This window comes from Oncorhynchus nerka, unplaced genomic scaffold (assembly GCF_034236695.1).
Source record: "Oncorhynchus nerka isolate Pitt River unplaced genomic scaffold, Oner_Uvic_2.0 unplaced_scaffold_959, whole genome shotgun sequence".
NCBI lineage: Eukaryota > Metazoa > Chordata > Actinopteri > Salmoniformes > Salmonidae > Oncorhynchus > Oncorhynchus nerka.
In genome coordinates, this window is record NW_027040355.1 from 198,871 (window position 1) to 214,649 (window position 15,779).

Here is a 15,779-nt window from a genome sequence, read left to right on the forward strand (position 1 = left end):
TTAACTGGATGGGAGACAGACAGCATGAGGTTACCAGTAACATCTGTCCTGTTTAACTGGATGGGAGACAGACAGCGTGAGGTTACCAGTATAGTCTGTCCTGTTTAACTGGATGGGAGACAGACAGCGTGAGGTTACCAGTAATGTCTGTCCTGTTCAACTGGATGGGAGACAGACAGCGTGAGGTTACCAGTAATGTCTGTCCTGTTCAACTGGATGGGAGACAGACAGCGTGAGGTTACCAGTATAGTCTGTCCTGTTTAACTGGATGGGAGACAGACAGCGTGAGGTTACCAGTAACGTCTGTCCTGTTTAACTGGATGGAAGACAGACAGCGTGAGGTTACCAGTAATGTCTGTCCTGTTCAACTGGATGGAAGACAGACAGCGTGAGGTTACCAGTATAGTCTGTCCTGTTCAACTGGATGGGAGACAGACAGCGTGAGGTTACCAGTAAGGTCTGTCCTGTTTAACTGGATGGGAGACAGACAGCGTGAGGTTACCAGTAACGTCTGTCCTGTTTAACTGGATGGGAGACAGACAGCGTGAGGTTACCAGTAAAGTCTGTCCTGTTTAACTGTCTTGCTGGATGGGAGACAGACAGCGTGAGGTTACCAGTAACGTCTGTCCTATTTAACTGGATGGAAGACAGACAGCGTGAGGTTACCAGTATAGTCTGTCCTGTTTAACTGGATGGGAGACAGACAGCGTGAGGTTACCAGTAACGTCTGTCCTGTTTAACTGGATGGGAGACAGACAGCGTGAGGTTACCAGTAACGTCTGTCCTATTTAACTGGATGGAAGACAGACAGCGTGAGGTTACCAGTGCTGTAACTTGGGGTTACCAGTAGTCAGACAGAGTGTTGGTTACCGTCCTGGGGAGACAGAGCTAGAGACAAATCTAGAGACAGAGAGACAGAGCTAGAGACAGAGAGACAAAACTAGAGACAGAGAGACAAAGCTAGAGACAGAGAGACAGAGCTAGAGACAGAGAGACAGAGCTAGAGACAAAGAGACAACTCTAGAGACAGAGAGACAGAGCTAGAGACAGAGAGACAGAGCTAGACAGAGAGACAACACTAGAGACAGAGAGACAACGCTAGAGACAGAGAGACAACGCTAGAGACAGAGAGACAAAGCTAGAGACAGAGAGACAGAGTTAGAGACAGAGAGACAGAGCTAGAGACAGAGAGACAACGCTAGAGACAGAGACAAAGCTAGAGACAGAGAGACAGAGCTAGAGACAGAGAGGGCGAGAGAGAGAGAGAGAGGGCGAGAGAGAGAGAGAGAGGGCGAGAGAGAGAGAGAGAGAGAGAGAGAGAGAGAGAGAAAGAGAGAGAGAGAGAGACTGCTTCCCCATTAGCTCAAGTGTGGAGGGGACGAGTCAGAGTCCCCACAGTCCCCTGAGCAGCAGGACAGGACAGACACACAGACTGTGAAGGTCAGCCCTTTAGGAGGTTCCCTGTCCCCCTGACCTCTACCTCTCTACCATCTAGCTTCTACCACCCCCACAACACTCCCTGTCCCCCTGACCTCTACCTCCCTACCATCTAGCCTCTACCACCCCCACAACACTCCTTGTTCCCCTGGCCTCTACCTCCCTACCATCTAGCCTCTACCACCCCCACATCACTCCCTGTCCCCCTGACCTCTACATCCCTACCATCTAGCCTCTACCACCCCCACAACACTCCTTGTTCCCCTGACCTCTACATCCCTACCATCTAGCCTCTACCACCCCCACAACACTCCTTGTTCCCCTGACCTCTACATCCACTTCCTGTCCTGTCCCCCATCCATCCAGTCCCAGAAATATGACACTGATAGGAAAAGGTGAGAGGAGAGGGGGAGGATGGGGCAGGGCAGGGTGTGAGGGAATAGATGAGGGTTGTCCATATTCCAAACCTCTCTGGAAAGCTGACACTAATGGAGGGGGGAGGATGGGGTGGGCAGGATGGGAAGGCTTGTCCATGCTGCACCTTTCACCTGCAGTGTGATAGATGGGGTAACTATGTACAAAAAATGCTGTCATTTCTATACTGTTCACCCGGTATGGATTAAAATACCCTCAAATTAAAGCTGACAGTCTGCACTTTAACCTCATAGTCATTGTTTGATTTCAAATCCAAACTTTTGAAGTATAGAGCCATAAGAAAAAATCATGCTTCACTGTCCCAATAATTACTGAGGACACTGAATAATTACTGTAAATAGAGAGATAGAGACATACAGATGAAGTCGGAAGTTTACCTAAACTTAGGTTGGAGTCATTAAAACTTGTTTTTCAACCACTCCACACATTTTTTGTTAACAAACTATAGTTTTGGCAAATCTGTTAAGACATCTACTTTGTGCATGACAAACCAAAATATAACTTTTTGGTGGACAGGTGTCTTTTTATACTGATAACAAGTTCAAACAGGTGCCATTAATACAGGTAACGAGTGGAGGACAGAGGAGCCTCTTAAAGAAGAAGTTACAGGTCTGTGAAAGCCAGAAATCTTGCTTGTTTGTAGGTGACCAAATACTTATTTTCCACCATAATTTGCAAATAAATTCATAAAAAATCCTACAATGTGATTTTCTGGATTTTTCTTCTTCTCATTGTGTCTGTCATAGTTGAAGTGTACCTATGATGAAAATCTCATCTTTTTAAGTGAGAGAACATGGACAATTGGTGGCTGACTAAATACTTTTTTGCCCCACTGTACATAGATACATACATACATACATACATACATACATAGTGCTGCAACTCTGTCACCTGATATCTTTGTTCTATATCAGTGTTTTCCAACCCTGGTCCTCCAGTACCCCCAACCCTGGTCACCCAGTACCCCCAACCCTGGTCTTCCAGTACCCCCAACCCTGGTCACCCAGTACCCCCAACCCTGGTCTTCCAGTACCCCCAACCCTGGTCCTCCAATACCCCCAACCCTGGTCCTCCAGTACCACCAACCCTGGTCCTCCAGTACCCCCAACCCTGGTCTTCCAGTACCCCCAGCCCTGGTCTTCCAGTACCCCCAACCCTGGTCCTCCAATACCCCCAACCCTGGTCCTCCAGTACCACCAACCCTGGTCCTCCAGTACCCCCAACCCTGGTGTTCCAGTACCCCCAACCCTGGTCTTCCAGTACCCCCAACCCTGGTCCTCCAGTACCCCCAACCCTGGTCCTCCAGTACCCCCAACCCTGGTCCTCCAGTACCACCAAACCTGGTCCTCCAGTACCCCCAACCCTGGTCCTCCAGTACCACCAACCCTGGTTCTCCAGTACCCCCAACCCTGGTCACCCAGTACCCCCAAACCTGGTCCTCCAGTACCCCCAACCCTGGTCCTCCAGTACCCCCAACCCTGGTCCTCCAATACCCCCAACCCTGGTCCTCCAGTACCCCCAACCCTGGTCCTCCAGTACCACCAACAGCCCAAATTTGGTCCTCCAGTACCACCAACCCTGGTTCTCCAGTACCCCCAACCCTGGTCCTCCAGTACCAACAACAGCCCAACTTTGTCCTCCAGTACCCCCAACCCTGGTCCTCCAGTACCCCCAACCCTGGTCCTCCACTTCCAGCAGCATCTGGTCTCCCATCCAGGACCAACCCTGCTTAGCTTCAGAGGCAAGCCAGCAGTGGGATGTAGGGTGGTCCTCCACTTCCAGCAGCATCTGGTCTCCCATCCAGGACCAACCCTGCTTAGCTTCAGAGGCAAGCCAGCAGTGGGATGTAGGGTGGTCCTCCACTTCCAGCAGCATCTGGTCTCCCATCCAGGACCAACCCTGCTTAGCTTCAGAGGCAAGCCAGCAGTGGGATGTAGGGTGGTCCGCTGCTGGGAAAGTACAGCAACTAAAATCCCTTTTCAACTGTCAACATTCCCCCAGAATGGGAGGCTTAGCTACTGTTAGCGGTGTCCTTGTGAAATACTGTTAAACAACAGGATACATGATGCTAAATGTAGTGACTCCTAAGAGGCTGTTGAACCAAATCCTAGTCGTCAAACAGTCAAATATACAGCAGCTCGTTTCCTCAGCTAATGAATCATCTCCAGTCTAAGCACCTTAAAAAATAACCCCAACACAATGTCTGCCTCGTTTTAAAGACCTACAGTACACGATGTGAGAGGAGCTCAGATGAGCGTTCTCTCTTACAGTAAAACCAGGTGTGTGTGTGTGTGTGTGTGTGTGTGTGTGTGTGTGTGTGTGTGTGTGTGTGTGTGTGTGTAACTCTTGGTTGGTGGTATGACAGTCATAGAGATGTTCTCTTGTATGGAAACAGCCCACCCTCTCCTCATCCCAATCCTGTCTCTGTCCTGCTGGTCTCTTAATCTTGTGTGTCATGTATATTTTCCAAAGCCATGTAATGGGATGTAGAAGGATCAGAGGCTCTCTGCTCTGACATAGATTTTTCAGTTGTTTTCCTGAATGTTCTGATTCTAGAAGGTTCCATAGAACCTGTATGTTGTGATTCTAGAAGGTTACATAGCACCTAAACATTCAGATTCAAGAAGGTTCCATAGAACCTGGGTGTTCTGATTCTAGAAGGTTCCATAGAACCTAAACATTCTGATTCCAAAAGGTTCCATACAACCTGGGTGTTCTGATTCTAGAAGGTTCCACGATCCTTGTGGTTCTGATTCTAGAAGGCTCCATAGAACCTAAATGTTCTGATTCTAGAAGGTTCCATAGAACCTAAACATTCTGATTCTAGAAGGTTCCATAGAACCTGGATGCTGTGATTCTAGAAGGTTCCATAGCACCTAAACATTCAGATTCTTGAAGGTTCCATAGAACCTAAACGTTCTGATTCTAGTAGGTTCCATAGAACCCAACTGTTGTGATTCTAGAAGGTTTCATAGAACCTAAACATTCTGATTCTAGAAGGTTGCATAGAACCTGGACGTTGTGATTCTAGAAGGTTCCATAGAGCCTAGACATTGGGATGCTAGAAGGTTCTATATTCCATTAGACCGCTCCCCCTCCTGCCTCCTGGGGTGTCCCTGACGGTTAATGACAGTGGAGAGAGAATTCTCATATTACTGCTGATGTGATGTGTTGGCCGTTCTAGCTGTTGGAAAGGCTGCCCTCTGCTCACATTGTGCCAACATGCAGCATCATGTAGAACAGGACACCTGCATCGTCTGCTCTGCTCTGGCCTGTCTGTCTGCTCTGGTCTGGCCTGTCTGTCTGTCTGCTCTGTCTGTCTGCTCTGACCTGTCTGTCTGCTCTGTCTGTCTGCTCTGGCCTGTCTGTCTGTTCTGTCTGTCTGCTCTGACCTGTCTGTCTGCTCTGACCTGTCTGTCTACTCTGTCTGTCTGCTCTGGTCTGTCTGGTCTGTCTGTCTGTCTGTCTGCTCTGGACTGGCCTGTCTGTCTGCTCTGTCTGTCTGCTCTGGTCTGGTCTGGCCTGCTCTGGTCTGGCCTGTGTGTCTGCTCTGTCTGTCTGCTCTGGTCTGGCCCGCTCTGACCCGTCTGTCTGCTCTGTCTGTCTGCTCTGGCCTGTCTGTTACACACTGTAGTCTATTGATGGACTGTCTGTTACACACTGTAGTCTACTGATGGACTGTCTGTTACACACTGTAGTCTACTGATGGACTGTCTGTTACACACTGTAGTCTACTGATGGACTGTCTGTTACACACTGCAGTCTACTGATGGACTGTCTGTTACACACGGTAGTCTACTGATGGACTGTCTGTTACACACTGTAGTCTACTGATGGACTGTATGTTACACACGGTAGTCTACTGATGGACTGTCTGTTACACACGGTAGTCTACTGATGGACTGTATGTTACAAACGGTAGTCTACAGATGGACTGTCTGTTACACACTGTAGTCTACTGATGGACTGTCTGTTACACACTGTAGTCTACTGATGGACTGTCTGTTACACACTGTAGTCTACTGATGGACTGTATGTTACACACTGTAGTCTACTGATGGACTGTATGTTACACACTGTAGTCTACTGATGGACTGTATGTTACACACGGTAGTCTACTGATGGACTGTCTGTTACACACTGTAGTCTACTGATGGACTGTCTGTTACACACTGTAGTCTACTGATGGACTGTATGTTACACACGGTAGTCTACTGATGGACTGTCTGTTACACACTGTAGTCTACTGATGGACTGTCTGTTACACACTGTAGTCTACTGATGGACTGTCTGTTACACACTGTAGTCTACTGATGGACTGTATGTTACACACTGTAGTCTACTGATGGACTGTATGTTACATTTACATTTACATTTAAGTCATTTAGCAGACGCTCTTATCCAGAGCGACACCCTGTAGTCTACTGATGGACTGTATGTTACACACTGTAGTCTACTGATGGACTGTATGTTACACACTGTAGTCTACTGATGGACTGTATGTTACACACTGTAGTCTACTGATGGACTGTATGTTACACACTGTAGTCTACTGATGGACTGTCTGTTACACACTGTAGTCTACTGATGGACTGTCTGTTACACACTGTAGTCTACTGATGGACTGTATGTTACACACGGTAGTCTACTGATGGACTGTCTGTTACACACTGTAGTCTACTGATGGACTGTCTGTTACACACTGTAGTCTACTGATGGACTGTCTGTTACACACTGTAGTCTACTGATGGACTGTATGTTACACACTGTAGTCTACTGATGGACTGTATGTTACACACGGTAAGCACCACTTGTGTATAGTTTTGTTGAATTATTTAAAGGAGGAGGTTCTCCTGATTAGGTTTAAATGTCTGTTTTTACGTGTGTGAAGTCAAAAACAAATGTCCGCATGTAGAATGACGTTTCTCTAATTCCTATTTCCTGCTGTCCCCCATTTGCAGGATGGGCGCCTGAGGCCAGGGGATCAGCTCATTGCCATCAACAAGGAGTCCTTGATAGGTGTGACCCACGAGGAGGCTAAGAGCATGGTCAACAAGGTCAAATTCAGGTGAGATACCAGACGGTGTGGGGGTTGGGGTTGATAGGTGTGACCCACGAGGAGGCTAAGAGCATGGTCAACAAGGTCAAATTCAGGTGAGATACCAGACGGTGTGGGGGTTGGGGTTGATAGGTGTGACCCACGAGGAGGCTAAGAGCATGGTCAACAAGGTCAAATTCAGGTGAGATACCAGACGGTGTGGGGGTTGGGGTTGATAGGTGTGACCCACGAGGAGGCTAAGAGCATGGTCAACAAGGTCAAATTCAGGTGAGATACCAGGCGGTGTGGGGGTTGGGGTTGATAGGTGTGACCCACGAGGAGGCTAAGAGCATGGTCAACAAGGTCAAATTCAGGTGAGATACCAGACGGTGTGGGGGTTGGGGTTGATAGGTGTGACCCACGAGGAGGCTAAGAGCATGGTCAACAAGGTCAAATTCAGGTGAGATACCAGACGGTGTGGGGGTTGGGGTTGATAGGTGTGACCCACGAGGAGGCTAAGAGCATGGTCAACAAGGTCAAATTCAGGTGAGATACCAGACGGTGTGGGGTTGGGGTTGATAGGTGTGACCCACGAGGAGGCTAAGAGCATGGTCAACAAGGTCAAATTCAGGTGAGATACCAGACGGTGTGGGGGTTGGGGTTGATAGGTGTGACCCACGAGGAGGCTAAGAGCATGGTCAACAAGGTCAAATTCAGGTGAGATACCAGACGGTGTGGGGGTTGGGGTTGATAGGTGTGACCCACGAGGAGGCTAAGAGCATGGTCAACAAGGTCAAATTCAGGTGAGATACCAGACGGTGTGGGGGTTGGGGTTGATAGGTGTGACCCACGAGGAGGCTAAGAGCATGGTCACCAAGGTCAAATTCAGGTGAGATACCAGACGGTGTGGGGGTTGGGGTTGAATTGTGTGGGGTCAGAAGTGTTTGTGTGGGAGATTAAATGAAAAGTAATAATGTGAGATATAATATGTGAGATATGAAATTGTAGAGTTATACTTTATAGTTCTATACTTCCAAAGTTGTAAAGTTATACTTTATAGTTCTATACTTACAATGTTGTAAAGTTATACTTTATAGGCCTATACTTACAAAGTTGTAAAGTTATACTTTATAGTTCTATACTTACAAAGTTGTAAAGTTATACTTTATAGTTCTATACTTACAAAGTTGTAAAGTTATACTTTATAGTTCTATACTTACAAAGTTGTAGAGTTATACTTTATAGTTCTATACTTACAAAGTTGTAAAGTTATACTTTATAGTTCTATACTTACAAAGTTGTAAAGTTATACTTTATAGTTCTATACTTACAAAGTTGTAGAGTTATACTTTATAGTTCTATACTTACAAAGTTGTAAAGTTATACTTTATAGTTCTATACTTCTGAAGTTGTAAAGTTATACTTTATAGTTCTATACTTCCAAAGTTGTAAAGTTATACTTTATAGTTCTATACTTCTGAAGTTGTAAAGTTATACTTTATAGTTCTATACTTCCAAAGTTGTAAAGTTATACTTTATAGTTCTATACTTACAAAGTTGTAAAGTTATACTTTATAGTTCTATACTTACAAAGTTGTAGAGTTATACTTTATAGTTCTATACTTACAAAGTTGTAAAGTTATACTTTATAGTTCTATACTTACAAAGTTGTAGAGTTATACTTTATAGTTCTATACTTACAAAGTTGTAAAGTTATACTTTATAGTTCTATACTTTTTCCAAAGTTGTAAAGTTATACTTTATAGTTCTATACTTACAAAGTTGTAAAGTTATACTTTATAGTTCTATACTTACAAAGTTGTAAAGTTATACTTTATAGGTCTATACTTACAAAGTTGTAAAGTTATACTTTATAGTTCTATACTTACAAAGTTGTAAAGTTATACTTTATAGTTCTATACTTACAAAATTGTAAAGTTATACTTTATAGGTCTATACTTACAAAGTTGTAAAGTTATACTTTATAGTTCTATACTTTCAAAGTTGTAAAGTTATACTTTATAGTTCTATACTTACAAAGTTGTAGAGTTATACTTTATAGTTCTATACTTACAAAGTTGTAAAGTTATACTTTATAGTTCTATACTTACAAAGTTGTAAAGTTATACTTTATAGTTCTATACTTACAAAGTTGTAGAGTTATACTTTATACTTCTATACTTCTGAAGTTGTAAAGTTATACTTTATAGTTCTATACTTCTGAAGTTGTAAAGTTATACTTTATAGTTCTATACTTCCGAAGTTGTAAAGTTATACTTTATAGTTCTATACTTCCAAAGTTGTAAAGTTATACTTTATAGTTCTATACTTCCAAAGTTGTAAAGTTATACTTTATAGTTCTATACTTACAAAGTTGTAAAGTTATACTTTATAGTTCTATACTTACAAAGTTGTAAAGTTATACTTTATAGTTCTATACTTCTGAAGTTGTAAAGTTATACTTTATAGTTTTATACTTCCGAAGTTGTAAAGTTATACTTTATAGTTCTATACTTCTAAAGTTGTACAGTTATAGTTCTATACTTACAAAGTTGTAAAGTTATACTTTATAGTTCTATACTTCTAAAGTTGTAAAGTTATAGTTCTATACTCCTAAAGTTATACTTTATAGTTCTATACTTACAAATTTGTAAAGTTATAGTTCTATACTTCTAAAGTTATAATTTATAGTTCTGTATTTCTAAAGTTGTAAAGTTCTACTGCTAAGTTCTATGTTCTTCTATCTATCCTGTAAAGTTCTACTGCTAAGTTCTATGTCCTTCTATCTATCCTGTAAAGTTCTACTGCTAAGTTCTATGTTCTTCTATCTATCCCACCAGTCAAGAGGCGGTGGTGGAGGTTGCTTTCATCCCTGGTAAAGGTCCGTTGCCCAACAGCACGTCTTTACACAACGGTGTCCAGCGTGGCGTTGGCAACGGGTACAGCTCCGGACGCTTAAAAGTCCACGTCAGATCACCAGAGGTCAGTCTTCTCCTCTCCTCCTCCTCCTCAGTAGTATCCATCACCCGAGGTTAGCATTCCTCCTCTTCACATCTTAAATGTAGTTAAATCATATACCTGTTGAATAAAGTAACATTTCAAATAATTAATAACGTCCTCCGATTGTCCGCTGGTTCAGGGCATGAATGATAGATTTCAGATCTGTAGGTCTCTGCTCTAGTCTGATGTCATGTTGATACAGGTTTCTGCTCTAGGCTGGTGTAATGTTGATACAGGTTTCTGCTCTAGTCTGATGTCATGTTGATACAGGTTTCTGCTCTAGGCTGGTGTAATGTTGATACAGGTTTCTGCTCTAGTCTGATGTCATGTTGATACAGGTCTGTAGGTTTCTGCTCTAGTCTGATGTAATGTTGATACAGGTCTGTAGGTCTCTGCTCTAGTCTGATGTCATGTTGATACAGGTTTCTGCTCTAGTCTGATGTAATGTTGATACAGGTCTGTAGGTCTCTGCTCTAGTCTGATGTCATGTTGATACAGGTTTCTGCTCTAGTCTGATGTAATGTTGATACAGGTTTCTGCTCTAGTCTGATGTAATGTTGATACAGGTCTGTAGCTTTCTGCTCTAGTCTGATGTCATGTTTATTCAGGTCTGTAGGTTTCTGCTCTAGTCTGATGTAATGATGATACAGGTCTGTAGGTTTGTGCTCTAGTCTGATGTAATGTTTATTCAGGTCTGTAGGTTTCTGCTCCAGTCTGATGTAATGTTGATACAGGTTTCTGCTCTGGTCTGATGTCATGTTGATACAGGTTCTGTAGGTTTCTGCTCTAGTCTCATGTAATGTTGATACAGGTTTCTGCTCTAGTCTGGTGTAATGTTGATACAGGTTTCTGCTCTAGTCTGATGTAATGTTGATACAGGTCTGTAGGTTTCTGCTCTAGTCTGATGTAATGTTGATGAAGGCTGATGTTTAGCACTTGGGCTCTTGTAGCTCAGTAAGTTAATATTTGTTGTACAATTCCAACAGCCTCCTCTCCTCTTCTCTGTGTAGATCCGTACAGGGGAACCTGCCCCACTGCCTTCTCCCTCCCCTGACATCTGCCCTCCAGATATACACATTTCAGGTACTATTAAATATCAATTATTTAGATCATGTTTTTTCTTCCCTTTCCCTTACTCCTCTCTCTTCTTCCCTCCCCTTACTCCTCTCTCTTCTTCCCTTCCCCTTACTCCTCTCTCTTCTTCCCTTCCCCTTACTCCTCTCTCTACTTCCCTTCCCCTTACTCCTCTCTCTTCTTCCCTCCCCTTACTCCTCTCTCTTCTTCCCTCCCCTTACTCCTCTCTCTTCTTCCCTCCCCTTACTCCTCTCTCTTCTTCCCTTCCCCTTACTCCTCTCTCTTCTTCCCTTTCCCCTACTCCTCTCTCTTCTTCCCTCCCCTTACTCCTCTCTCTTCTTCCCTTTCCCCTACTCCTCTCTCTTCTTCCCTTCCCCTTACTCCTCTCTCTTCTTCCCTTTCCCTTACTCCTCTCTCTTCTTCCCTTTCCCTTACTCCTCTCTCTTCTTCCCTCCCCTTACTCCCTCTCTCCCTCTCCCTCTCCCTCTCTCTCTCTCTCTCTCTCTCTCTCTCTCTCTCTCTCTCTCTCTCTCTCTCTCTCTCTCTCTCTCTCTCACCCCTCTCTCTCTCTCTCTCTCTCTCTCTCTCCCCCTCTCTCTCCTTTCCCCCTCTCCCTCTCTTCTCTCTCTCTCTCTCTCTCTCTTAACCTCTCTCTCTCTCTCTCTCTCTCTCTCTCTCTCTCTTCTCTCTCTCTCTCTCTCTCTCTCTCTCCCTTCCTCCTCTCTTTTTACCCCCCACCTCTGTATGACCTAGTTATACAAAAGCCTGTCAGAGAACCTTCAATGTCCTCTAGAAAAACGGTCATTCTCAGACTCCCCCATGTCTCACCTGGCACGTACACAAACACACTGTGTTTATTTAACACTCACTAAATGAAGGTGGTGAAAAGCAGGGATTGGGGATTAAAAAGGAGTTGGGATTTAATCAGAGTGTGGCTGGCAACGCAGTGGGTGTGTCTGTGGGTGTGTGTGTGTGTGTGTGTGTGTGTGTGTGTGTGTGTGTGTGTGTGTGTGTGTGTGTGTGTGTGTGTGTGTGTGTGTGTGTGTGTGTGTGTGTGTGTGTGTGTGTGTGTGTGTGTGTGTGTGTGTGTGTGTGTGTGTGTGTGTGTGTGTGTGTGTCAGGATTTTTAGCGGGGTGTCCTAGAGGGTAGGAGAGGTGTTAACACGTCAAAGCAGGTTAACAGATTCACAATATAAATTAAAGACCAACACGCTTTCATGTTCCTCTAGATTGGGGTCTGTGTGTGTGTGTCTGTGTGTCTGTGTCTGTGTAAACACCTCTGTGGGTCAAGCATTGCGAAGAGCTGCTGGAAAACGCAGTAAAGTTTGAATGAATGCTTACGAGCCTGCTGCTGCCTACCACCACTCAGTCAGACTGCTCTATCAAATATCAAATCATAGACTTAATTATAATATAATAAACACACAGAAATACGAGCCTTAGGTCATTAATATGGTCAAATCTGGAAACTATAATTTCGAAAACAAAACGTTTATTCTTTCAGTGAAAGATTTTATCAAACGGGTGGCATCCTTAAGTCTATATTGCTGTTACATTGCACAACTACCAACGTTATGTCATAATTATGTACAATTCTGGCAAATTAGTTCACAGTTCGCAAGGAGCCAGGCGGCCCAAACTGTTGCATATACCCTGGACTCTGTTGCACTGAACGCAAGAGAAGTGACACAATTTATCTAGTTAATATTGCCTGCTAACATTAATTTATTTTTACTTTATATGCAGGTTTAAAAATATATACTTCTGTGTATTGATTTTAAGAAAGGCATTGATGTTGATGTACATTTGTGCAAAGATTGTGCTTTTTTCACGAATGTGCTTTTGTTAAATCATCCCCCGTTTGGCGAAGTACATTTACATTTAAGTCATTTAGCAGACGCTCTTATCCAGAGCGACTTACAAATTGGTGCTTTCACCTTAGGCTGTGATTCGATGATAAATTAACAGGCACCGCATTGATTAGGTGCAATGCAGGACAAGCTAGATAAACTAGTAATATCATCAACCATGTGGAGTTAACTAGTGATTATGTTAAGATGCCAGCTAGCAACTTACCTTGGCTCCTTGCTGCACTCGTGTAACAGGTGGTCGTGGATTGCAATGTAATCGACCATAATTGTTATGAAAACTTGAAATCGGCCCTAATTAATCGGCCATGCCGATGAGTCGGTCGACCTCTAGTATGAACCCTTCTACAGGGGGAGGCTATTCCCTACATAGTGCACTACACTCTCAGAAAACAATGAGTCCTGACCTCTAGTATGAACCCTTCTACAGGGGGAGGCTATTCCCTACATAGTGCACTACACTCTCAGAAAACAATGAGTCCTGACCTCTAGTATGAACCCTTCTACAGGGGAGGCTATTACAGGGGGAGGCTATTCCCTACATAGTGCACTACACTCTCAGAAAACAATGAGTCCTGACCTCTAGTATGAACCCTTCTACAGGGAGAGGCTATTCCCTACATAGTGCACTACACTCTCAGAAAACAATGAGTCCTGACTCTAGTATGAACCCTTCTACAGGGGAGGCTATTCCCTACATAGTGCACTACACTCTCAGAAAACAATGAGTCCTGACCTCTAGTATGAACCCTTCTACAGGGGAGGCTATTCCCTACATAGTGCACTACACTCTCAGAAAACAATGAGTCCTGACCTCTAGTATGAACCCTTCTACAGGGGGAGGCTATTCCCTACATAGTGCACTACACTCTCAGAAAACAATGAGTCCTGACCTCTAGTATGAACCCTTCTACAGGGAGAGGCTATTCCCTACATAGTGCACTACACTCTCAGAAAACAATGAGTCCTGACCTCTAGTATGAACCCTTCTACAGGGGGAGGCTATTCCCTACATAGTGCACTACACTCTCAGAAAACAATGAGTCCTGACCTCTAGTATGAACCCTTCTACAGGGGGAGGCTATTCCCTACATAGTGCACTACACTCTCAGAAAACAATGAGTCCTGACCTCTAGTATGAACCCTTCTACAGGGGGAGGCTATTCCCTACATAGTGCACTACACTCTCAGAAAACAATGAGTCCTGACCTCTAGTATGAACCCTTCTACAGGGGGAGGCTATTCCCTACATAGTGCACTACACTCTCAGAAAACAACATTTGCTATCTAGAACTTAAAAGGGTTCTTCGGTTGTCCCCATAGTAGAACCCTTTGAAGAACCCTTTTTTGGTTCCAGGTAGAACCCATTCCACAGTGTTCTACATGGAACCCAAAAGTGTTCTTCCTGGAACCAAAAAGGGTTCTACCTGGAACCAAAAAGGTTTCTTCTATGGGGACAGCCGAAGAACCCCTTTGGAACCCTGTTTCCTAAGAGTGTATGTTTCATCAGATTCCTATGGGCCTTGGTCAAAAGTAGTGCCATTGGGGACTCAACCTAGTCATCCACTGTTCCCTTCACCAGGCAGCCCACACAATGCAAGGGGTCAGGACAACCAGTGACCATTTCTCTAATCCTATTTTCTCGTAATCATGACCACTCACCATCCCAGCGATGCGATTGGCTAAGCTGGAGATGACTGCTGTTGTCAGCGGTGACAGATGTCAATGATGACAGGTGTCTCAGAGTAGACAATGAAACTAAGTACACATCAATTCATTTCAAACCAATCAATCTATAGCAGTCGACATGCTGCCCAGACAGACACAAAGCTAAAGCACTAACTGATCCAACATCACTGATCCAACATCACTGATCCAACATCACTTATCCAACATCATCAGATCCAACATCACTGATCCAACATCACTGATCCAACATCACCGATCCAACATCACTGATCCAACATCACCGATCCAACATCACTGATCCAACATCACCGATCCAACATCACCGATCCAACATCACTGATCCAACATCACTGATCCAACATCACTGATCCAACATCACGGATCCAACATCACTGATCTAACATCACTGATCCAACATCACTGATCTAACATCACTGATCCAACATCACTGATCCAACATCACTGATCCAACATCACTGATCCAACATCACTGATCTAACATCACTGATCTAACATCACTGATCCAACATCACTGATCCAACATCACTGATCCAAGATCCAACATCACTGATCCAACATCACTGATCCAACATAACTGATCCAACATCACCGATCCAACATCACCGATCCAACATCACCGATCCAACATCACTGATCCAACATCACTGATCCAACATCACCGATCCAACATCACTGATCCAACATCACTGATCCAACATAACTGATCCAACATCACCGATCCAACATCACTGATCCAACATCACTGATCCAACATCACCGATCCAACATCACCGATCCAACATCACTTCACCAACATCATCAGATTTGTGTGTGTGTGTGTGTGTGTGTGTGTGTGTGTGTTGTGTGTGTGTGTAGTGTTTGCAGTAATACTCCTGGTTTGATACAGCTACCACCTGCTATATCAAGTCAAAGTGAAACACTCCTGTTGTGATGAGACGTGTTTCAGTAAAAGGACAGAAGAAGAGGAGAGGATGAGGGAGAGAAATAAATAAACAATGAGAAAAAGGGAAGGAAAGGAGGTGGACACAGGAGAGGGAAAGGAGATGGACACAGGAGAGGGAAAGGAGATGGACACAGGAGCGGGAAAGGAGGTGGACACAGGAGAGGGAAAGGAGATGGACACAGGAGAGGGAAAGGAGATGGACACAGGAGAGGGAAAGGAGGTGGACACAGGAGAGGGAAAGGAGATGGACACAGGAGAGGGACACAGGAGAGGG

The 15,779-nt window shown here is 44.2% G+C and overlaps 1 protein-coding gene across 1 annotated transcript in view; it reads left to right on the plus strand.

The window, feature by feature from the left end:
- Window positions 1–15,779, plus strand: part of si:dkeyp-72e1.9 (syntaxin-binding protein 4) — a 155,762-nt gene that overhangs the window by 105,479 nt on the left and 34,504 nt on the right. Inside the window, exons 9-11 of the mRNA XM_065016601.1 lie at window positions 6,834–6,940; window positions 9,751–9,892; window positions 10,921–10,993. Of these exons, the coding sequence (XP_064872673.1) occupies window positions 6,834–6,940; window positions 9,751–9,892; window positions 10,921–10,993 (322 nt within the window). The remainder of the gene's footprint in view (window positions 1–6,833; window positions 6,941–9,750; window positions 9,893–10,920; window positions 10,994–15,779) is intronic.